Raw genomic sequence first — 24,990 nt, forward strand, 5'->3', positions numbered from 1 at the left:
GTATGTACCTCTTACAATTAGATTTTAGGATGTTTTTAACAATATCCCATTTTGTGGCTGCATTTATATTTTTGAGGACTTTGTCCCAGTTAGTTAGACCCATGGCCTCTCTTAGTTGGCTAAATTTAGCTTTTTTGAACTTTGGTATTTTTGTTCATCCCTGAAGAAACACTCTTTTGAATGATAATTGGAAGGTTATTACTTTATGGTCACTCTTTCCCAGGTGTCCTCCAACCTGCACATCTGTTGTTCTGTCAGGTCTAATGGTTAATACTAAGTCCAGTATGGCTGTCCCTATAGTTAGATCCTGAACCAGTTGGGAAAGGTAATTGCCAAGAACCTGTTTCCTTTTTGAGATATACAGGTTTCAGTTTCCCAGATAGTAGTTGAAGTCTCCCATAATAACCACCTCATTATGATTTGCTGCCTCGTCTATCTCGTTTAGTAGTAGATTTTTTGTGGACTCTGGTATATTAGGTGGTTTATAATAAACTCCTATTAGTATGTTGTTATTGTTTTTGCCTCCATGTATTTCTACCCACAGTGACTTCACATGTGACTCACTTATATCTTCTTGGACTGTAGGCTTTAGACAGGACTTTAGATAAAGGCAGACCCCTCCCCCTTTCCGGTTTTGGCGATCCTTTCTAAACAGACTGTAAACCTGTACATTAACTGTCCCAGTCATAGCTATCATCCAGCCATGTCTCAGTAATTCCCACTATGTCATAGTCCTCCTCGCACATCACTAATTCCAGTTCCCCAGTTTTATTAATCAGTATACATACATACATTTAAGAGGTTTATGTATATTTTTTACCCTACACCTTTCCTTCTGAACTGTTCTAGCCCCTCCATTCATTCCTCCCCCAGTCTCATCACCTTGCCCCTGGTCTCTATCTGCACTATCTTCCCATCCTATAACGTAATTACCCTTCCCCCTCAGTATCTAGTTTAAACACTCCTCCAACCTTCTAGCCATATTCTCCCCCAACACAGCTGCCCCTTCCCCATTGTGGTGCAGCTCATCCCTACGATAGAGCCTGTAGCCAAGAGAGAAGTCGGCCCAGTTCTCCAGGAACCCAAACCCCTCCTTCCTACACCAGTTCTTGTGCCACTTGTTAACCTCCCTAATCTCCCGCTGCCTTTCTTGTGCGGTTCATGATATCGGTTGTATTTTGGAAAATACTACCTTTGAGGTCCTTGCCCTAAGCTTTTGACCTAAATCCTTAAAATCATTTTTAAGGATGCTCCACCTGCCTCTAACTTTGTAATTGGTTCCAATATGGACCATGACCGCTGGATCTTCTCAAGCCCCTTCCAGTAATTTGTTAACCCGATCCGCGATGTGTCGAACTCGAGCGCCAGGAAGACACACTGTTCGACAATCCTGGTCTTTGTGAGTGACAGATTGCCCTATCCGTACCCCTAACAATTGAGTCTACCACTACCAGCACCTGTCTGGCCTGCCCTGCTCTCATGGTTCCCCGCTTACTGGAGCTGACATTCCCCTGACTGGCAGAGGAAGTGTCCGGCTGCAGCAGTGCTCTCCCTGAACTGACATCCCCCTCATCTATCCAATATCCAGTTAGCTACCTCACGTTCCTGAGGCTCCTCGCTACCACCCTCCCCCACATCTACCCCATAGAGTGCTTGCTCAGTGAGCAGCAAACTCTTTTCCAAGTTGTCAACGCTTCTCAGTGTTGAAATTCGCCTGGTTAGATACTCGATGTGCGATTCCAAACAGGCAATTTTCTCACATTTTGAACAATGATATGCACCCTCAAACAGCTGTTCAAGGACTGCATACCTTAGACAAGATGTGCAATAGACTGCGCTGTCAATAATGGAACACATACTAAATGTGGATTACGCAAGAAAAGAGAAAAATACAATATAGTGCAGTGATAAGGATCTAACTTACCGTAGACCTCTTAAAGTCCCTGAATCTGAAGTCGCATAATCTAAAGTCACACACTTAATACAAACACACACTTAAAAATCAAACACGCGAACGCTCACAAACTCGCATTATTTGCCTGTTTGTATAAATGCAGATCTCAGACCAGGCTGCTTTTTTTTTGTCCTCTGGATTCAAAGGGAGTCAAAGTCAACAAGTCGGCTCATAAAATTATTAGAGTGATGAGATGAAAGCCAATAGATTGGGCTCTGATGGGTGCAAATAGGTCTGGAAGAAACAAGTCTAAAGGGGGCTAATGGATTTAGAAACTGAAGGAACTGTCAAGTTCGGTGTAGGAAGCCTCATGATATGGGGTTGTTTCACAGACAAAGACATTAGATACTTGACCAGACTTGATGGTGGTTTCAACGCTGAGCTATATGTGAGTATCCTGCAAGACAAGTTACTTAGTACACTCAAGTATTATGGGTATGGACAGGACAACATAGTGCTCTAGCAGGACAATGACCCAAAGCATTTGTTGAGATTGGTGAAGAAATGGTTCAATGAGAAAGTCCCCAGACCTCAACCCAATATAACACTTGGTGGTAGAGTTGAAGAACAGTAAGTATGCATCAACATTGGGAAAGTGCAGAAGAGACCTCTGGAACAGATTTTGGTTAAGTTATGCTTGAATCTGATAGAGAGCGTGCCCACAAGGATTCAGGCAGTGTTGAAACCCAAAGGTGGATTTACAAAATACAAACAAAATAATAAAAATTTTAATTTTGTATTTTAGGGGCAAAACAGTAACAATGCAGTTACATGACAATGATCTGCATAACTTATTATATGCTAAATAGTTGCAAGTCCAATTTATGCATGAGATAGCCAAGATTACTGTCTATAAAATTAGGGTAGTCTCACATTCGAAACTGTAGTGGATGGTGAGATATGGAGCATGAAAGTCAAAAGTGCAAAGCATGCTCATCAGTGTACATCTTGCTAAAAGCAAAACTAAACAACTTCCTAAATCCTATCCATTAAAAATTTCACACCATTTTTCTTTTGCAGAGTATATGTGAATCCTTCACCAAGCTACTAGAGCTAATGCATCTAACATAATCCATTGTTTCTGATGACTCTCTCTGCTCTCCCTTTTCTCAGAGTTAAAGATACTATAGCAGCATGGAGGGTGAGTTAGTTGTATATAGCAGATGAGATTGTGGAAAGCATCGGATAAAATCCCAGGAGGAAAGGTCAAACAGGCTTTACATAGGGAGGAAAACAGTTTGTGTGGGGAAGACAGCAGCATGAATGGTATCACTTGGAGGGATATGTCAACATGAGGAAAGTCTGAAACTAGAACCAGATCGGAAACTGAATATTAGGAAGGGGCTGAAATGAATGAAGTATTGAACATTGCAGACAAATAGTGCGACTAACCACTAACGTGAAAATACATCAAGAATTTCAGGTAAAATAATGATGATTAGTAAAAGGAAGGGGGGTTGGTTGGTTCCAAAATTGATAAATTATTAGAAAGCAGCCCAAGTAGTACAGTTAATGAGAACTAGTAGGGTAGGAGGCAGACCAATTTGGGTGGAATTGGAAGAGGAATTCATGTATCCATTAAAGTGGAAGGCGATTCTTTTAGCATGGGAGAAACATAAAGTGAAGTATTTTAGAAGGGCTCCTGTGGTGGAATTTTCTTTAAAACTATGGGAGTAGATAAATAAGAGGAATAAATTTAAAACAGTAAGATCTATGGTAATGGGCTTTTTGGGAATCATCTGTTTGATCCGAGGTTAAAAGGAAGATAATTTTAGCTGGTGGATAGAGAAAGGTATTGTAAGAGCAAAATGCTTTTACAGAGGGAAAACTAGGAAGTTTAGAAAACTATTTATCTAAATGGGATGTTCCATCTGGTGAAATTATTAGGTTAGTACATATTTTTGGCTTTGTGAAAAGGATTTTTGAAAGAGGGAAAGCTGGGGAGACATGACTAGAAAAGTTATATGTTTTAGACCTGACGAGAAAAGGTATGATTGCAGGGCTCTATTTGGATATTAATGACTTACAGACAGTAAATTAGACAACATGCTGAAATGGGAATTTACAGTTGGACTGGACAAGAGAAAATTGGAATGAAATTAGTGAAAAATGTAGCAGAGGTAACATGCAAGTGTCAGTCGTAAAAACATCATTGACGTTGTATCATAGAGCTTACTTAACTTCAAGTAGAATAGCGAGAATTTATAATATGAATAATGATAAATGTTATGTGGGGTACCACATGGGTCAGTATTGGGCCCTATTCTCTTCAATATATTTATTAATGATCTTGTAGAAGGCTTGCACAGTAAAATATAATTTTTTTAAGATGACACTAAACTTTGTAAAGTAATTAACACGAAAGAGGACGGTATACGGCTGCCGATGGATCTGGATAGTTTGGAGGCTTTGGCAGGGAAGTGGCAGATGAGTTTTAACACTGACAAATGTAAAGTTATGCACATGGGAAGGAATAATGCAAGTCATCCATACATACTAAATGGTAAAACACTGGATAACACTGACATGGAAAAGAACCTAGGAATTTTTGTGGGTTGCATCAAAAGGGGCATAGATGCCGTGATGAGAACATAGTCCTGACACTTTACAAATCACTAGTCAGACCACACATGGAGTACTGTGCACAGTTGTGGGCTCCTGTGGACATGGCAGACATAGCAGAGCTGGAGAGGCTTCAGAAAAGGGCAACTAAAGTAATAATTGGAATGGGGGGACTACAGTACCCAGAAAGATTATCAAAATTACATTTATTCACTTTAGAAAAAATTGCGACTAAGGGGCAATCTAATAACTATGAATAAATATATCAGGGGTCAGTACAGAGATCTCTCCCATCATCTATTTATCCCCAGTACTGTGATGAGGGGACATCCTCTGCGTCTGGGGGAAAGAAGGTTTGTACACAAACAAAGAAGAGGATTCTTTACGGTAAGAGCATTGAGACTATGGAACTCTCTGCTTGAGGAGGTGGTGAGGGTGAGTTTACTAAAAGAGTTCAGGAGGGGCCTGGGTGTATTTCTGGAGTGTAATAATAATACAGGCTATAGTTACTAGAGATGGGTCATTGATCTAGGGAGTTATTCTGATTGCCTGCTTGGAGTTGGGAATTTTTCCCCCTTAAAGTGATAGAAATAGGCTTCTACCTCGCAGGCTTTTTTTTTTTTTGCCTTCCTCTGGATCAACTTGCAGGATAACAGGCTGAACTGGACAGATGTCTTTTTTCAGCCTTATAAACTATGTTACTATGTTAGGGTGAGGTGAGAAAGGAACATTAAAGCATCTGTGGTGGGACTTTGGTATAATAGGTAGGTTCTGGATAGATGTTTCAGAGATGCTGTATAAGATACAGTCCTGATCAAAAGTTTAAGACCACTTAAAAAATGGCAAAAAATCATATTTTACATCGTTGGATCTTAACAAGGTTCCAAGTAGAGCTTCAACATGCAACAAGAAGAAATGAGAGTGAGACAAAACATTTGGTAAGCATTCAATTTAATGAAAACAACTAATAAACGGAAACAGGCTGTTTTTCAGCTGATCAAAAGTTTAGGACCACACCTTCAAAAAAAACTAAACCCCCCCAAAACAGATATCCAACTTCCAAACATGAACTCAGTAATGAGTAGCTCCGCCGTTATTGTTTATCACTTCAAAAATTTGTTTCGGCATGCTTGATGCAAGCGTTTCCATGAGGTGAGTGGGAACATTTCTCCAAGTGATGAAGAAGCCGCACGAAGGCCATCTACTGTCTGGAACTGTTGTCCATTTTTGTAAACTTCCCTTGCCATCTATCCCTAAAGGTTCTCAATTTGATTTAGATCAGGGGAACAAGCAGGATGGGCCAAAAGAGTGATGTTATTCTCCTGGAAGAAGTCCCTTGTCCTGCGGGCATTGTGTACTGTAGCGTTGTTCTGTTGAAAAACCCAGTCGTTACCACACAGACGAGGGCCCTCAGTCATAAGGAATGCTCTCTGCAACATCTGGACATAGCCAGCGGCCGTTTGACGCCCCTGCACTTCCTGAAGCTCCATTGTTCCACTGAAGGAAAGAGCAACCCAGACCATTATGGCGCCCCCTCCGCGTGGCGCATAGAAAACATCTAAGGTGGGATCTGCTTGTCATGCCAGTAACGTTGGAAACCATCAGGACCATCAAGGTAAATTTTTTCTCATCAGAGAATAAAAATTTCTTCCACCTTTCAACGTCCCATGTTTGGTGCTCTCTTGCAAAGTCTAAACGAGCAGTTCTGTGGTGTTCAAGGAGACGAGGTCTTTGAAGACGTTTTTTTGTTTTTGAAGCCCTTCAGTCTCAGATGCCGTCTGATGGCTATGGGGCTACAGTCAACACCAGTAAGAGCCTTAATTTGGGTCGAGGATTGTCCATTGTCTTGACGGACAGCCAATTGGATCCTCCGGCTCAGTGCTGATGACATTTTTTTGGGTCTTCCACTTGACTTTTTTGTTCCATAACCCTCAGGATCATTTAGGAAATTACAAAAGACTGTCTTACTGGGTCCCACCTCAGCAGCGATGGCGCGCTGTCAGAGACCCTGTTTATGCAGTTCAACAACCCGACCACGTTCAAAAAGAGAGAGTTTTTTTTGCCTTTGTCATCACAACGCGTGACTATCTGACAGAAAATGACAATGAATTCACACACAGATCTGCGCAGATTTGGCCTTTTAAAGACATGTGGTCCTAAAATTTGGGCAGTTTAATCGTTATTTTCAATTAATTGAATGCTCAAAAAATGTTTTGTCTCACTCTTATTTCTTCTTGTTGCATGTTGAAGCTCTACTTGGAACCTTGTTAAGATCCAACAATGTACAATATGATTTTTTGCCATTTTTCATGTGGTCTTAAACTTTTGATCAGGACTGTAGTAGGAATACGAGTGACCTTGTCCCCTGAAGTTTATCTACAGGGAATGGACTTCGGTAGAGTTATCAAGAAAACTAATATTTTGATGCAGCATGTACTGGCAGCGAGTAAAACATACTTGGCGAGGCATTGGGGTTCTGCGCTTAAATTAGGGGATTTGATAGAAAGGATAAACGTAATTTAATGTAGGAAAGATTAGATGCAGTTAGATACTCTATGATAAATTGGCAAGATTTGAGGAAAAATGGGGAATGTGGGACATATTTCTTATAAATGAACAGGTTTAGGTTCCAATCTAATTGACGAGAGAAATGAGAGATTATTAAATTATTAAAATATTTAATTCTGATAATGTTAGAAAATGTTTTGTTTGTGTTTACTTTTAATTTGTCTTTTTGAAAAATAAAGGGAAAGAAATTTGAAAGAAACATGTGAAAACCATCCTTCTCATGAACTGCCTTTGAACTGGTAGCTTAAAAACTATATTTAGGCTAAGTTCCCATCTGTGCTATGAGCTTCCATTCTTCTGCTCCGTTACAGGAGCAAAATAACAGAAATAACCGAAGTACTGGATTCTGCACATAACTGACAAGAAAATACCTAACAGATCCCATTGACTATAATTGGATATTTTTTGCTTCCATTCAAGGAGAACTTTTTTTAGTGGAGAAAAAAGTCCTGTATGCAGGATTTTTCTCGCGACTATTTCTGACAAACTCTAACAGAGTCTTCAACGCAGATGTGAACATACCCTTACATGGCAGTGTGACAATGTTCTGCAGATTACACAATACTGGCTCTGATTATAAGAAAGGTGGACCATTCTGCTGTGACTTCATCACTGATGGTAGCATTAGTTGGGCTATTTCATACAGAAGTTGATATTTTTAAAATTTTTCCTTGCCAGTCTTAAATAATTTACTGGTTTCCTTTTCGATCTCATGCTGAGGATATAGCCCACAGTTGATAGTAAAGTAAATTTCTTTGACTTGCAGAAAAATTATCCTGGAAGAGTATTACACCAAACTGCTCTGACAGTAGATACTAATTCATGGCCCTCCAAGTCTTGAAGAAAAGAAAGCCTAAGGCTGGGTTCACATCACCGTTTAGTTTTCCATTCTTGTGAACCATCAGAAGAACAGAAAGAAAAAAAAAAAAACAGATCCTGTATTTTAAGCATCCGTTATGCTCAGTTTTTGAGATCTGTCATTTTAGGCAGAAAAAAATGCCCTACACAAACTATTTTTTTTTTCCTTCTAAAATAACGGATCTCAGAAGGAAATATCTAACACAGATGCACAATGTGCATAACTGAGCATAACGGATGTGTAACCTTTTCCAGATGGCCCTGCGTAAATTTATGTTGGCAGCTGGGCATTTAAAAATGAAGCCTGCTGGTGCGTGTAGCGGGTGCCATAGCTGTACTTATTTACACGACCAGTGGTAATGCCAGTGGCAGACTTTTAACCCTTCAGATGCTATGGTCAAAAGTGACCACGGCATCTGGATGCCCTAAAACTCGGAAGTGCGTGCTTCCGGGTGTGCTCCGGCTCCCCCTGGTGGAAATCAGGGGAGTAGGAGCATGTATGCGGCAGCCCCTGTCCCCCTGTGTGACAAGAGGCTGCTGCATAATACTTTCTATGTAGCCCCAGCCTGTGGCAGGGCTCCATAGAAACGTAGTAAAATTCTTATTGACTTTAATGCTAATGAATTGGAGGGAATGAGACAAGCAATCTGATGATTGATCGTTATAGTTTCCTATGGTAGCTATAAAAAAAGTGTAAAAAAAATGTTTTTAAAAATAAAACAATTAAAAAGTCAAAAAATTCAAATCACCCCCCTTCCCCAAAAATGTAAATAAAAATATGTAAATAAAAACAATACACATAATGGGCATCACTGCATATGAAAACGTCTATACTTTTACAATATAAACATATTTTTCATATACGGTAAAAGGCGAAACTTCACCTCTCACAAAAATTAAATAAAAAGCTATCAAAATGTTGTACACACCCCAAAATGGTATAATTGAAAAGTACAGATCGCAACGCAAAAAAATGGTCCCTCACACAACTCCATACACATAACTACAAAAACTTAGACGGGTCAGAATATAGCGATTAGGCTTCAGCGAATCGAACTTCGGTCCGTGCTCTTTCGGTACAGCTATAAAATGTATGGGCTCCGTGTAGCAAAACTTTTGAAGTTGCATGAGACTTTGAATGACTCCGGTATTCCTATCTGCAATATTTTAAAATAAGAATCCGAAGTAAAATTCAGATAGGAATACCAAAGTCATTCACTGAAGTCTCACGCAACTTCGGCCGAGATGAAGATTTGCTACACGAAACCAATACATTTTAATGTTGTACCGAAACAGCATTACAAACAACGTTTTTTAACTAAGCAACTTCGCATCTATGATCCGAAACTCGATTAGCTCAAGCATGATGGAGATGAAAAGAAAAAATATTTTTCTCAAAGTTTATACCACATATGTGGTATTACTGTAATTCTACTGATCTGGAGAATAAGAGTAACAGGTCAGTTTTACCGCCTAGGAAATGGTGTAAAAAAAGAAATCCCATAAAACTGTGGTATTTTTTTTATTCCACCCCATTTGGATTTTTTTCCTGCTTCCCACCACATTTTATGCAAATGAATGTGGTGCCATCAGGAAGTGCATCTTGTCCCGCAAAAAAACAAGAGCCCTCATAGGGCTACGTGAATGAAAAGTTATCAAAAGTTATGGCTTTCAGAGGGATGGGAGTAAAAAACAAAAAACAAAAAATGGAACATGGTCATTAAAGGGCTAAAATACAGGATATGTTACAGGTTTATTTTTCAGTTTTTCTGACGGATTAGAAGAATGGAAAAATAAATGGTGACGTGAACCCAGCATTACAGCCCTTTTAACTAATCTGTGACAGAGGTGATCAGTTAAGAGTACTTTCACACCACTGTTAGAGGAATACAGCAGGCAGTTCCATTGCCGGAACTGCCTGCTGGATCCGGAAATCTGTGTGCAAACGCATACCATTTGTTCACGGATCCGGATGCGGATCTGTCTGACAAATGCATTGAAATAGCAGATCCATCTCTCCGGTGTCATCTGGAAAAACGGATCCGGTATTTACAAACCGGATTCCAAAAAAGTTGGGACACTATACAAATCGTGAATAAAAACTGAATGCAATGATGTGGAGGTGCCAACTTCTAATATTTTATTCAGAATAGAACATAAATCACGGAAAAAAAGTTTAAACTGAGAAAATGTACCATTTTAAGGGAAAAATATGTTGAATCCGAATTTCATGGTGTCAACAAATCCCAATAAAGTTGGGACAAGGCCATTTTCACCACTGTGTGGCATCTCCCCTTCTTCTTACAACACTCAACAGACGTCTGGGGACCGAGGACACCAGTTTCTCAAGTTTAGAAATAGGAATGCTCTCCCATTCTTGTCTAATACAGGGCTCTAACTGTTAATTGTCTTGGGCCTTCTTTGTTGCACCTTCCTCTTTATGATGCGCCAAATGTTCTCTATAGGTGAAAGATCTGGACTGCAGACTGGCCATTTCAGTACCCGGATCCTTCTCCTACGCAGCCATGATGTTGTGATTGATGCAGAATGTGGTCTGGCATTATCTTGTTGAAAAATGCAGGGTCTTCCCTGAAAGAGATGTTGTCTGGATGGGAGCATATGTTGTTCTAGAACCTGAATATATTTTTCTGCATTGATGGTGCCTTTCTAGACATGCAAGCTGCCCATGCCACACGCACTCATGCAACCCCATACCATCAGAGATGCAGGCTTCTGAACAGAGCGTTGATAACAACTTGGGTTGTCCTTGTCCTCTTTGGTCCGGATGACATGGCGTCCCAGATTTCCAAAAAGAACTTTGAATCGTGACTCATCTGACCACAGAACAGTCTTACATTTTGCCACACTCCATTTTAAATGATCCCTGGCCCAGTGAAAACGCCTGAGCTTGTGGATCTTGCTTAGAAAGGGCTTCTTCTTTGCACTGTAGAGTTTCAGCTGTTAACGGCCGATGGATTGTGTTCACTGACAATGGTTTCTGGAAGTATTCCTGAGCCCATTCTGTGATTTCCTTTACAGTAGCATTCCTGTTTGTGGTGCAGTGTCGTTTAAGGGGGCCCGGAGATCACGGGCATCCAGTATGGTTTTACGGCCTTGACCCTTACGCACAGAGATTGTTCCAGATTCTCAGAATCTTCGGATGATGTTATGCACAGTTGATGATGATAGATGCAAAGTCTTTGCAATTTTTTGCTGGGTAACACCTTTCTGATATTGCTCCACTATCTTTCTGCGCAACATTGTGGGAATTGGTGATCCTCTACCCATCTTGGCTTCTGAGAGACACTGCCACTCTGAGAAGCTCTTTTTATACCCAATCATGTTGCCAATTGACCTAATTAGTGTTAATTGGTCTTCCAGCTCTTCGTTATGCTCAAATTTACTTTTTCCAGCCTCTTATTGCTACTTGTACCAACTTTTTTGGGATTTGTTGACACCGTGAAAATTTGAATCAACGTATTTTTCCTTAAAAATGATACATTTACTCGGATTAAACGTTTGATCTGTCATCTACGTTCTATTACAAATAAAATATTGACATTTGCAATCTCCACATCATTGCATTCAGTTTTTATTCACAATTTGTTTAGTGTCCCAGACCGGGAAACTGGATTCGGTTTTCCGGCATTAATACATTTCAATGCAATCAGGCGAGTGTTCCGGAATTTTGGGCGGAGAAAAAACCACAGCATGCTGTGGTATTTTCTCCACCCAAATATCGTAAAAGTGACTGAACTGAAGACATCCTGATGCATACTGAATGGGTTGCTTTCCATTCAGAATGCATTGGGATAAAACAAATACATTTTTTTTTCCGGTATTGAGCCCCTAGGACGGAACTCAATACCGGAAAACTTTAACGCTAGTGTGAAAGTACCCTAATAAATGCATCATGTTCTTCTGGGAGCGATGTGAAGAACAGCACATGAACCACTATTGCCTATAAGCAACCTAATATTGGCAATTTTCATTAATTTAATGAAGGACCAGATGTCCCAACTACTAAATACAGAAAGTCTATAAATGTTAAAATTGAGAAGGGAACAGAGGTGTCTTTAGATGAAGAATTCATCAAGGGAAGAAGAGACAATAAAACTGGAGATTTCATTTTTGTTTAAGTAGCAGTAAGGGACAATGCAATTTTACAAACACACTAGCTCAATCCAGCTAGTTTCATCTAAAGGAAGAGGTAAAAAGACGAACTATAAATTCACTGTAACTATCAGTATATATAATATACTAACAATAAATGTATTATACTTTTTGATTCAAAAGTCAGCAGCTTATACTGTAACTCTTTATACTTGTTGGCAAGAATATATGGAAATCTAAGATGTTCTGTGTGTCTGCATTAAAGGGCCTTGGAAATCCTATTCTTAAAATCGTCATATTCCGTTGTATAAGATGCAATAACAGCATACCTCAGAAACATTGTTGTTATCAATTGGTCCATTAAGGTCAGAGCGCTGCTGTTTCCTAGGCTGCTCTCCACTGTTACACACCTGGATATAACACATAAGAAAATGGATTATTATAGACATAAGTCCTTACAAGGCCAGCTGGTAGGCCCATCGCTAGACATAAATAGAGAAGATTATGTGCAGTATCTTGAATACAAGAATTATTCTTGATGTCAGGATATTTATCTACTATAAATGTGGCAATAGGAAACCTCAGTTTACACTATGGTAACTTGTGTTCTCCTCTTAATACCGATTCTGAACAGCAGCTTATCCTCATTCTGCATTAAACCTGAAACTCATTCACCAAGTGATTTATGAATGACAAGATTCACCGTCATAATGGCAGTCAATTTTTTTTGAATTATTAGAGTTGTCGGTGGTGGAAAATTGAGTTGGATAGGGAGGTAGCTGATTAAGGAAATCTGTCACCAGTGTGCTTTGTGGTGTCCTCACTAAGGGCAGCATAAACTAGCGACAGATGCCCTTAGCAAAATAGTAGGACACGCTCTTTAAATCATCAGCTGTTTTGCTCAAAGCTCCTGGCTTTCCCTGCCCACTTGCTGCTGATTCAGTTGTAAAAAACTGTCACTCAGCAATGGGAAGAATAGACAACCCAGAATTCATGAATATGAAGAATCGTCAGAATGTGCGGGAACTGTTAAGACTTTCCAGTCCTGAAACCAATATAATTTTATGTTATCCACGTACAATGCAGATACTGCACACATCCCCTGTAAACATCCTTCATTTAAAAACAGATGGGTGTTATAATAAGGGCATAACTAGAAAAGGCTGGGCCTCATAGCGAACTATTGAATTCCCCCTTCACCACATGGCATACAAAGTGTGTTGTTCTCCAAGTTGGTATGATTTTATGAGTACAGTAACACCAAATGCGTTTATTTTTTACATTTTACTGCTTTTGTACAATAGTAATCATGCGTAGAAAGGGTGATTATACTGACAAGCATTTATCTTTTCACTCCTTTTCTGAAAAAAAAAAAAACATATGCAAAATTCAGAGAGCAAATATGCTTTATGATTGATGGGGGAAGGGGGGCATAATATACTGTACACAGAAGACCTTATTACTCTATGGCCATGTACAGCAGTTACCCCGGGAGAGGAGGATTTATCTCTCTTTCCTCTACCTGCAGCCTATCACAGTCCATAGTTGGCTGAAAGGGGATTGCTTCAATCTGCCCTATTTCAGGCTGTATAGCACCTAGAGATATAAGCCAAATTTTGTTTTAAAGAACAGGATTTCAGTGGTGTTCACCACACAGTCAGAAATATAATTTTTAGAGATCAGGTTGGAAATAAGCTCTGCATATATTACTTTCATATTTCACTCCAGACCCAGTTTCTAAAGGTTCAATCCCTGGCTGCATGGTGGATAGCGCTGTAATCCCAACTTTGTTTTAAAGCTTAGATTATCACTTTTGAAACAAGTCCCCATATCTCTAGCTGCTATACAGACTGAGGTATTCCAGGTTGAAGAGGCCTTCCCCCTGAGCCAACTATTGTCTCAACTGCTGAAGGGAAAATGACTGCCTGCCTGGCTGGGTCTCCTGGGACCCCTGGGGAAGCCACTGAGAGCATTTTGTGTTGTACCGTATTTGCTGATTCATCTACCATTGGAGGTTACCTGGTATACTGCATTACAACGCAGGTATTATTGCGCATGTATATTGGTCCAGGATGATACTAAGTATAAATATAGGCATTTCTATGTCTTTTTAAAAAGGACCTTTTACCACTCCTGACATTCCTGTTTTAATAGACATGCATCCCCCATGTAATAACAATTCTGAAGCATCTATTCTTATGGCTCTATGTTGTGCCATTCATTTATTATTTTAACTAGAAGTTATGAATGAATTGCAAGCAGTCTGCAGTAAGGGTACATATGGGTTGTGTGGGGATTTGCTCTGGTAGGCAGCTTAGCGGACGCAGTATAGAGGCAATCACAAAGTCTTAACTTAAATAGTTCCGTGTTTTTTCACACAAAAGGCAAAACAAAATAACAGTTCGCAGTATTGGTGTATGTTCACACCATGGAAAGTCCATAGAACACAAACGTTCACCTAGTTAGCAGTTTTTCATCAGCCATCCACTGCAGGCTTTAGGGGGCCTGTTTTCCAGCAATGCGGCACTTTAGCACGGCACACCTCATGCAGATTCCAAAACCACAGCGTCTCCACAGTTTTACTGTGAAGTGGAGAATAATCCACTCAGCTGAAACTGCTGGCTGGGTTTTTATATCCCAAACCAAAACCCAGCCTGGAACGTGGGGAGCAGCCACCCACCCTGCACTTTGGCTGCTCCAAGTAAGAGCTGGATCTTACCTCACCGATGCCAGGAATCTCTGTGACACATACCTTCCGTCAATGACGGACCCTTGCGCCTTCTTACAGTTGTAACCAGTTGGGTTTGTGTTCTTGATAACATTGAATTTTTTCTTTATTGCATGTGGTATATCTTATAATAACATGTAGAAGTCCCACATCCTAGATGTGTGTTGTCTGCCTTCAGTGTATTTTTGGTACATAACATTTAATAAAATGTTCTATGATTAGAAAGTGTTTTCTGGTCTGAAAATATAATAAATAATCAACTTTATTTATATGGCACCACCATATTTTGTACAGGCTAATACACAACTGAAACACTAGGAGTGAGGGTCCTGCTCTCAAGAGCGTACAATCTATAAGGAAATGAGGGTGACTTGAAAGGAAAAATTGATTGTTTTCTAAAGTGGTCCAGTTGTCTTTTTATTAAATAGATGGTGCAGCATGATCTATTGCATTGAGAGTTGGAAGCGGTGTTGATGGTGTTCGGTTGTGAAAAATGTGAAACATATGAGCACGTTTAAAGCTATGGAAGTTAGAAGTTAACCTGATTGTCCATGGCAGTGCATTCTTGAGAGCTGGCCCAGCTCGAGAAAACGGATGTGAAATGTTTGAATTATGGAGAATGTTAGATCACTGGCAAAACGGACAGCACGATTTGGGTGGTAGACCAAAATGAAAGAGGATACGTAGGGAGGTGTAGCACTGTGGAGAGCTTTGTTAATGAGGGTGAGAAATATAAAATGCATTCTGTGGTGGATGGGCAGCCAGTGATGTACCTGGCACAGGCTAGCAAGTAGTGATGAGGATACTGACGTGAGAGGTGGTGTTGCGAGTGGTCAGGCTCCTGACTCAGAGACCATTGAGGAGGACATCAGTGATGTGCAGACACTACTTGATGATGATGAAGCACTTGGGAGCAGAGTGATAAAGGGGCTTTATCATTATCGGCAGAAGAGGGTAGCAGCTTGCCTGTGAGCCAGCAAGTCGATAGGGTGGCCAGGAGTCATCAGGGTGGCAGCAGTGAGAGGTCGGGAGCCAAACATGCCCAGGATAGACCACCTGCTTCGCAGCAGCCTACCTGCCCGGAAAGTAGTGGTCAGTCATTGCGGACTGTTGGGGGGAAAATCACCTACTCGGCTGTGTGGATATTTTTTATTAAGCTGCTAGAGGAGGTTAACATGGACACATGTAGAATATGTGGGCAGAAGATGAATTGTGGCCAAGGTGCCAATGTGGGCACTATGGCCCTGCGTCAACATATGCAGCGTCGCCATGCAGTGGCCTGGGAGAACCGTGGCTCTGATGTGGTGGTCCAGCCTGCCACAGCTACTGCTGTACCCAGTTTCAGACAGTCAAGGCTCCACGACCTCAGCCGAAGGGAGCCTTCTGTCATTCCCATCTTCTTATGGTCAAGATGCTCGTGCTCCTACTCCTCGTCAGTCATTCGATCAGCAATCGATCACCGAAGCGATTGCTAAGAGACAGCAGTATGCGTGCACGCATCCAACGGCACAGAAGCTGAACGTGCTCCTGTCCAAGTTGCTGGTGCTGCAGTCCCTCTATTTCCAAGTGGTGGACCTTTCAGAGAACTGATGGCTTTTGCCGAGCCGAGTTAAATAGTCCCAAGCTGTCATTTCTTTGTGAAAAAGACGGTACTAGCCCTGCACAAATATGTAGAACAGAAGGTGGGCCAGTCCTTGATCCTGTCGGTGTCTGCCAAAGTGCACAGCAGTGCCAAAGTGTGGAGCTGTAACTACGGTCAGGGACAGTACATGTCCTTTATGGCCCACTGGGTGAATGTGGTTCCTGCACTGTCACACCAGCAACTTGGCCAGCTCACGCCGCTTTCACCTTCACGTTGTCACGTGGAGAATTCACAAATATTTAGAATATAGTGCTATATATTCGTTTTTAGAATAGTCGGCATTTTTTCCATCTCAACACGATTCCTACCTGCTTCTTGCTTGTGGGCCAATGAGCCAGTGGGTCAAATTGCGAATATTCTAAATTCTCGAAGTTGCGATATTCGAGATAAAAATTTGCTTTTCGAATATTTGCGCTCAACACTAGTCACTTTGTGGTCTCCTGATGCAGCTGCTGCTGCCATCTCCACACTATGTCACCTTGCCACTCTGTGGTATCCTAAAGCTGCTGCTGCCATCTCCACACTATGTCTCCTTGCCATTCTGTGGTATCCTGCTGCTGCCATATCCACACTATGTCACCTTGCCACTCTGTGGTATCCTGATGCTGCTGCTGCTGCTGCTGCCAGCTCCACACTATGTCACCTTGCCACTCTGTGGTCTCCTGCTGCTGCTGCTGCAATCTCCACACTAAGTCACCTTTCCTCTCTGTGGTATCCTGATGCTGCTGCTGCCATATCCACACTATGTCACCTTGCAATTCTGTGGTATCCTGATGCTGCCATATCCACAATATGTCACCTTGCCACTCTGTGGTAACCTGATGCTGCTGCTGCCATCTCCACACTATGTCACCTTGCAACGTTGTGGTATCCTGCTGCTGCCATCTCCACACTAGGTCACCATGCCACTCTGTGGAATCCTGATGCTGCTGCTGCTGCCATCTCCACACTATGCCACCTTGCCACTCTGTGGTATACTGATGCTGCTGCCATCTCCAAAATCTTTCATTGTCGTGCCAGTCTGTGGCCTTCTGATGCTGCCGCCACTCTTGGGCCACTTTGTGGTCTCCTCATGCTGCTTCCATCTCACCACTATGTCAAAGATCCACTCTGTGGACTTCTCATGCTGTTCCCACCCTCCCTACTTCATGACTGGTCCACTATTTAGCCTTTCAGCCTGGCTGACATCATCATTTATTTGACCTTTCTTCTTATCTGTCAGAAGGAAGGAAAAATGAGACACACAACGGATCCTGTTTGTGTAGCAGCTGTAAGGCCTTATTGGTCCCAGTAGAATTGGCTTGTAATTTGGAAGCCAAAAACAGGAGTGTATACAAAACACAGAAGATATGCAAATATTCCATTCATGTGTCATCTCTGTTTTCGATCCACTACTGTTTTTTTTTTGGCATTAGCAATACTGATGGATTATTATCGATTATTAATACTGATGGATTACTGACCGAGTGAAGGCGTATGCTCCACAGACAGGATCCGTTTTTTGTGCGTTATTGTTCTCACGGATCGGATCAGAAGGAGGGCAAATTAATCTGTGACGTCAACACAAACTTAGGCTGAGTTTACACAAACGCAATTTGCGGGCTGCAATGCACGATCACTGGCCGTGGGTCAGCCGCATTGGATCACGGACCCATTCACTTTAATGGGTCCGCGATCTGCCCGTTCCGCAAAAAGATAGGACCTGTTCTATCTTTTTGCAGAACGGAAGTACGGGACGCAACCCCAGGGAAGCACCCCGGATTTACGGACCCATTAAAAATGGAATGTGTTCCGTAAGCATTCTGTTTCCGTACTTCCGTTTTTCCGTTCCATTGAAAGATAGAACATGTCCTATTATTGCCCGCAAATCACGTTCCGTGGCTCCATTCAAGTCAATGGGTCCGCAAAAAAAACGGAACACATACGGAAATGCATCCGTATGTCTTCCGTATCCGTTACGTTTTTCCATTCGTGTGAACTAGGCCTTAGTGTTTCCGTTTCCTTTCCGTTTTTCTGTATGCCATATACAGTATACAGTAATTACATAGAAAAAATTGTGCTGGGCATAACATTTTCAATAGATGGTTCAGTAAAAACGGAATGGATACGGAAGACATACGGATGCATTTCCGTATGTGTTCCGTTTTTTTTGCGGACCCATTGACTTGAATAGAGCCACGGAACGTGATTTGCGGGCAATAATAGGACATGTTCTATCTTTCAACGGAATGGAAAAACGGAAATACGGAAACGGAATGCTTACGGAACACATTCCGTTTTTAATGCGGAACCATTAAAATGAATGGTTCCGTATACGGACCGTACAGGGAGTGCAGAATTATTAGGCAAATGAGTATTTTGACCACATCATCCTCTTTATGCATGTTGTCTTACTCCAAGCTGTATAGGCTCGAAAGCCTACTACCAATTAAGCATATTAGGTGATGTGCATCTCTGTAATGAGAAGGGGTGTGGTCTAATGACATCAACACCCTATATCAGGTGTGCATAATTATTAGGCAAATTCCCTTTGGCAAAATGGGTCAAAAGAAGGACTTGACAGGCTCAGAAAAGTCAAAAATAGTGAGATATCTTGCAGAGGGATGCAGCACTCTTAAAATTGCAAAGCTTCTGAAGCATGATCATCGAACAATCAAGCGTTTCATTCAAAATAGTCAACAGGGTCGCAAGAAGCGTGTGGAAAAACCAAGGCGCAAAATAACTGCCCATGAACTGAGAAAAGTCAAGCATGCAGCTGCCAAGATGCCACTTGCCACCAGTTTGGCCATATTTCAGAGCTGCAACATCACTGGAGTGCCCAAAAGCACAAGGTGTGCAATACTCAGAGACATGGCCAAGGTAAGAAAGGCTGAAAGACGACCACCACTGAACAAGACACACAAGCTGAAACGTCAAGACTGGGCCAAGAAATATCTCAAGACTGATTTTTCTAAGGTTTTATGGACTGATGAAATGAGAGTGAGTCTTGATGGGCCAGATGGATGGGCCCGTGGCTGGATTGGTAAAGGGCAGAGAGCTCCAGTCCGACTCAGACGCCAGCAAGGTGGAGGTGGAGTACTGGTTTGGGCTGGTATCATCAAAGATGAGCTTGTGGGGCCTTTTCGGGTTGAGGATGGAGTCAAGCTCAACTCCCAGTCCTACTGCCAGTTTCTGGAAGACACCTTCTTCAAGCAGTGGTACAGGAAGAAGTCTGCATCCTTCAAGAAAAACATGATTTTCATGCAGGACAATGCTCCATCACACGCGTCCAATTACTCCACAGCGTGGCTGGCAAGAAAGGGTATAAAAGAAGAAAATCTAATGACATGGCCTCCTTGTTCACCTGATTGAACCCCATTGAGAACCTGTGGTCCATCATCAAATGTGAGATTTACAAGGAGGGAAAACAGTACACCTCTCTGAACAGTGTCTGGGAGGCTGTGGTTGCTGCTGCACGCAATGTTGATGGTGAACAGATCAAAACACTGACAGAATCCATGGATGGCAGGCTTTTGAGTGTGCTTGCAAAGAAAGGTGGCTATATTGGTCACTGATTTGTTTTTGTTTTGTTTTTGAATGTCAGAAATGTATATTTGTGAATGTTGAGATGTTATATTGGTTTCACTGGTAAAAAATAAATAATTGAAATGGGTATATATTTGTTTTTTGTTAAGTTGCCTAATAATTATGCACAGTAATAGTCACCTGCACACACAGATATCCCCCTAAAATAGCTAAAACTAAAAACAAACTAAAAACTACTTCCAAAAATATTCAGCTTTGATATTAATTAGTTTTTTGGGTTCATTGAGAACATGGTTGTTGTTCAATAATAAAATTAATCCTCAAAAATACAACTTGCCTAATAATTCTGCACTCCCTGTATACGGAACACAAAAAAACGGCCCGTACACTCGCAAAAAAAAAGATCGTGTGAACTAGGCCTTACTTTGTCTACATGATAAATGCCATTTGCTGAACATAGACAACCCATTTTTACACGGCACGGATCCATTTAATTCCAGTTTTGAGATCCTATGTCGGATCTTAAAATCGGAATTAACAACACAGATGTGAAAATAGCCTAACCTGCAATCCTTCATGTCCAAGGGCAGCAAGATGGCAGTGACTACGTCCTCTGGCTGCTCCTGGCTAGCATTTATTCTGCGCATGCGCTGAACAGCAAATGGACACATTTAGCACATGTGCAGTTAAAGGGAATTATACTGCCTGTATCTGCACATGTGCCATACACTTTTATTTGCCATTCAGTGCCTGCAGAGAATAGAAGTTACCTAGGAGCAGCCAGAAGAAGTGTTCTCCGCCATTTTGCAGCCCGTGGATGCAGAGGGTGAGTATTAGAGATAAGCAAATTTCATATTTTGAAATACGGTTACACTTCATTTGTTGGTTAAAGGTGAATTGCGTTATGGATTCCGTTACCATGGACCATAACGCAATTCTATGACGGAATGAATAATGGAATTCCTTTAGAGGCATTCAGTTATTCATTCCGTCATAATAGAAGTTTATGGGCTGCAAAACGGATCCGTTCCATTTCCGTCATGCAAGGGAGTCCTCTCCTGCAAAACAGAAATGGGACGGATCCGTTATGCAGGCCATAGACTTCTGTTATGATGGAATGAATAACGAAATGCCTCTAAAGGCATTCCGTTATGCATTCCGTCATAGAACTTCGTTATGGTCTGTGGTAACGGAATTCATAACGCAATTCACTTTTAACCAACAAATGAAGTGTAAACGAATTTCATAAGCGGAAATTCGGTCATCTCTAGTGAGTATGTTTCCCTCACTGACACCAGAGTATGAAGCCAGCCTTACAAAACCTATGAACATGACAAGCTTCCACTTTTCCGAACTTTAGTTTAACCCTGGGTTCAGACCTGAGCGTTTTACAGCGCGTTTCTACGCGCTGTAAAACGATCAACAAGGAGAAACCAATGATTTCCTATGGGCATGGTTCTTACCAGGGCGTTTTACAGCGCGTACGATCGCGCTGTAAAACGCCCGACGCCCCAAGAAGTACATGAGCTTCTTTGGGGCGTCTTGTCGCTCGTTCCCGTACATAGACTTTCGGGAACGCGCGACAATGGGCGTTCGCTTGTCTCTGTATGCGCGATTGCAAACGCCGGTACAATCGCGCATACAGAGCGCTCCTTTCAGAACGCTCAGGTGTGAACCCAGGGTTATACATCGACTACTCTGAACAGAATTCAGGAGCCTCCTCCTATAGCTTGTAAACCTCAAAAAATAATTTATTTTATCATCTTCAAACAAACAAAATATCATTAGGCTTCTATACATATGTATATTGTATATGTATATTCTATACAGTTCATGACCGCTACTAAATACACTCTATGGTCAAACACAGGACAATTACAGTCATTTACTCTCATACATCTGATATTAGCTGTACAGACCAATTAACATATTTTAGCAGCTTGCTAATTCATGGTGAAAATTAATTAGCAGACCCACTGGCATTGCTCTGCAGATGTCAGCGACATTAGTACAGTGGCATAAAAATCACAACAGCTCTCTAATTGCACAATTATTTCAAGTAATACAACTTGGTGACCAGCCATAGAAATAGTCAATGACATATATGCAACAACAAAAAAAAGATCACTGCAGGTTGGGTTTCTTTCTAAAAGTGTAGAAATAATTGGGCTGCACCGCTGTGCTAGCAGGGATACCATTCTTTAGCTCACAAGATTGACTGAAGAATGAACTGAACTTTCTTTGCTAAAGTTGACAGACATAAATACAGTAAAGTCTTATAGAAGGAGAAGACGGCACGCTGCTAATTATTTGCTTCTCACAAATTATCTTTCAGTCACAGAAACATTAAAGGCTTAAAGGCACATTTCGATCAATAAAATTGCATACCAAGGGACGTGGAGGTTCAATAAGATGGTACAAGCTAGCATTTATCTGCAATGTTTATTCACATCTACAAGGTCAACAATATAAGTTTTTTTATGTAATTCCTATGCACTCGCTTTGCACATATTTGTTTCAAATTTCCCGAAGTTTTTGACATTTGATTTGGGTGGATCAAGCAAAATTTTACATATCACAAGAGTGAGCACGGCACAGCGGGGGTCCTGGTCAACAGGCTTGCCCATAATGCCTTGCAGTCAGCCTCACAGCCTATTAAGAGGGATGGTATGGACATGTATCATAGGCACTAAGGTCACAAACTGTGTATTCTCAGTTTGTCCACTGATGTCACAGGGCGTACAGTACCTGTCACACACACAACACAGCAATTTAGAAACAAAATACGTTTAGGATCTGGCAAGGCCAGTGTTAGGGGTTGTGTGAGGGCTCATTTTCTGCACGATGATCTGTAGTTAGGGTGTGTATGGCTTTTTGATTACTTTTTATTAAATAGTTTGGGGAAGTGAAGTCATGAAAAACACCCTTTTTTCTGTTGCACCATTCACTGTTTGAAATATTTTTTTTTTTCAATATTTTAATAGTACAGGCATTTTCATATGTGGCGATGCCCATGATTTTTTAAAATTGTTTATTTATTTTGATTTTGATGTTGGGGAAAGGGGGAGGTGACTTGAATTTTTATGTTTTGTATATTTTTCAAAACTTTTTTTACAGTTTTTTTTAAACATTTTGATAGGTCCCCAAATGAACCCCAACTTGCAATCAACCGATTCCAATTTGTATAGACTAATTAAATTTTCTCCATTATTGTATACAGAAATCATTATATTACAGTTCAGTGCTGTCACCTGCTGGCCTGAACTGTAATACACAAGTAATGAGCCTGGAAGCCGAGTACAAGCTCAGGCTCATTACTATGTATGAACTCTATCCCCAATCTCTGCCCCAGTGAGATGTTTCTCATCCGAAAGTGCGAGATTCCAGGTTTTAGCCCTCTCAGATGCCGTGGTCACATTTGACCATGGCATCTGAGGGGTTAACAGTCCACGGTCAGCGTTACTGAGATTACGGACATTAGTCGCGGGTGCCTGCTGTATGAAACATCGCCATCTTTAAAGACCCGACATCTGCTGTACTAAAGCTACCCATTTTTATTTGCAATAGCCAGCTAGCAGCCTAATTAATATTAAAAATAAACCAATTAATGAATAAATCTACTGGCTGAAGCATTGCAGTTGAACTGGACACTGTGCAACTACCCTTTTTTTTTTAAACCTGTTGCAAATTTTTTCCAATTATTATTAAGTGTGCAATAAGCATATTTTCCAGCTTCTCCATCAGCATATATTTTTGTAGCTGACTATGCTCAATTGCACATTTTTTATTTTGTTTAAAAAGCATAAGAGATCTGACAGTGCAGTGTGTTTTCAAATAGGCTGTTCACTTTGTACCTGTTACTTTAAGACTACTAATGATGTCTTGGTATTAAAGAGCATGAAAGTAGTTGCATATATTCCTTGGAGACCACAGAGTGTCATACACAACATTTAAGGGCAATATGAGCACTTGTGATTAGGGTCGAATTTATTCGTACCCAAATAGAATATTTCGACCGAATCCTTAGAATCGGACCTGAAACGAAGTTCAAGAAACTCGTTCATCTTAAATCACCGGTGACTCGCCCAGACTTATGCCATCTCTACAGAATGCTGAAACATTTAGCAGCGGGTTCACTTGATGGTTTTCTTATGAGCAGCACTGGACATGATGCTGGCATTATTTTCAACTGTGTGACCGTGACATGACAACCATGGTGACACCTAATGCTGAATAAAATAAAAAACCCACTCAATAGGGCTACTTCACATGCAGACCTCTGCCACAGTTTCTGGCAGTGTCCTTGAGAAAAACACACAAAGAAAACTCATCCTTCTTGGCTTGGTCTAAAAAACACACAAGAAAAGTTGGTTGCCTTGTGAACATCAATGCAGATTTCTATTCACAAGTTCACAACAATACGAGGAAATCTGCTGATAAAATCCACCATGTGAAATAGAGTTGAGCAGACACCTGGATGTTCGGGTTCGACGTGTTCGGCCGAACTTCACAAAAAAGTTTGAGTTCGGGACCCAAACTTGACCCCGAACCCCATTGAAATCAATGGGGACCCGAACTTTTGAGCACTAAAATAGTAACATAGTACATAAGGCCGAAAAAAGACATTTGTCCATTCAGTTTGGCCTGTTATCCTGCAAGTTGATCCAGAGGAAGGCAAAAAAAACTAATTGAGAAGCCAATTTTCCCCACTTTAGGGGAATAAAAAATTCCTTCCCGACTCCAATCAGGCAATCAGAATAACTCCCTGGATCAATGACCTTTCTCTAGTAGCTATAGCCTGTAATAAAATGGCTCTAAAAATGTCATGGAAAGGGCTAGAGGGCTGCAAATGGCATCAAAATGTGGTTAAGAGTATGGCAAGTGCTCTTCAAACAAATGTGGAAAGGGAAATTACTTCAAATAACATAAAATACGTAAAAAATAAAGTAAAAATCTTAATCTAGGAGGACCAGGTCCATATGGAGTAGGAGGTGGAGGAGGCAGTGTAGGTGGAAGCGGCGGTGGAGGAGGAGGTAGCCT

The 24,990-nt window shown here is 41.1% G+C and overlaps 1 protein-coding gene across 2 annotated transcripts in view; it reads right to left on the bottom strand.

The window, feature by feature from the left end:
* APBA2 (amyloid beta precursor protein binding family A member 2) overlaps positions 1-24,990 on the bottom strand; it is a 413,133-nt gene that overhangs the window by 221,619 nt on the left and 166,524 nt on the right. Inside the window, exon 3 of one of the 2 annotated variants that reach the window (XM_044283307.1) lies at positions 12,385-12,465. The exons of the other annotated variant lie outside the window; for it this stretch is intronic. Within the exon in view, the coding sequence (XP_044139242.1) occupies positions 12,385-12,465 (81 nt within the window). The remainder of the gene's footprint in view (positions 1-12,384; positions 12,466-24,990) is intronic. 2 annotated transcript variants of the gene reach the window in all.

This window comes from Bufo gargarizans, chromosome 2 (genome assembly GCF_014858855.1).
Source record: "Bufo gargarizans isolate SCDJY-AF-19 chromosome 2, ASM1485885v1, whole genome shotgun sequence".
Classification (NCBI taxonomy): domain Eukaryota; kingdom Metazoa; phylum Chordata; class Amphibia; order Anura; family Bufonidae; genus Bufo; species Bufo gargarizans.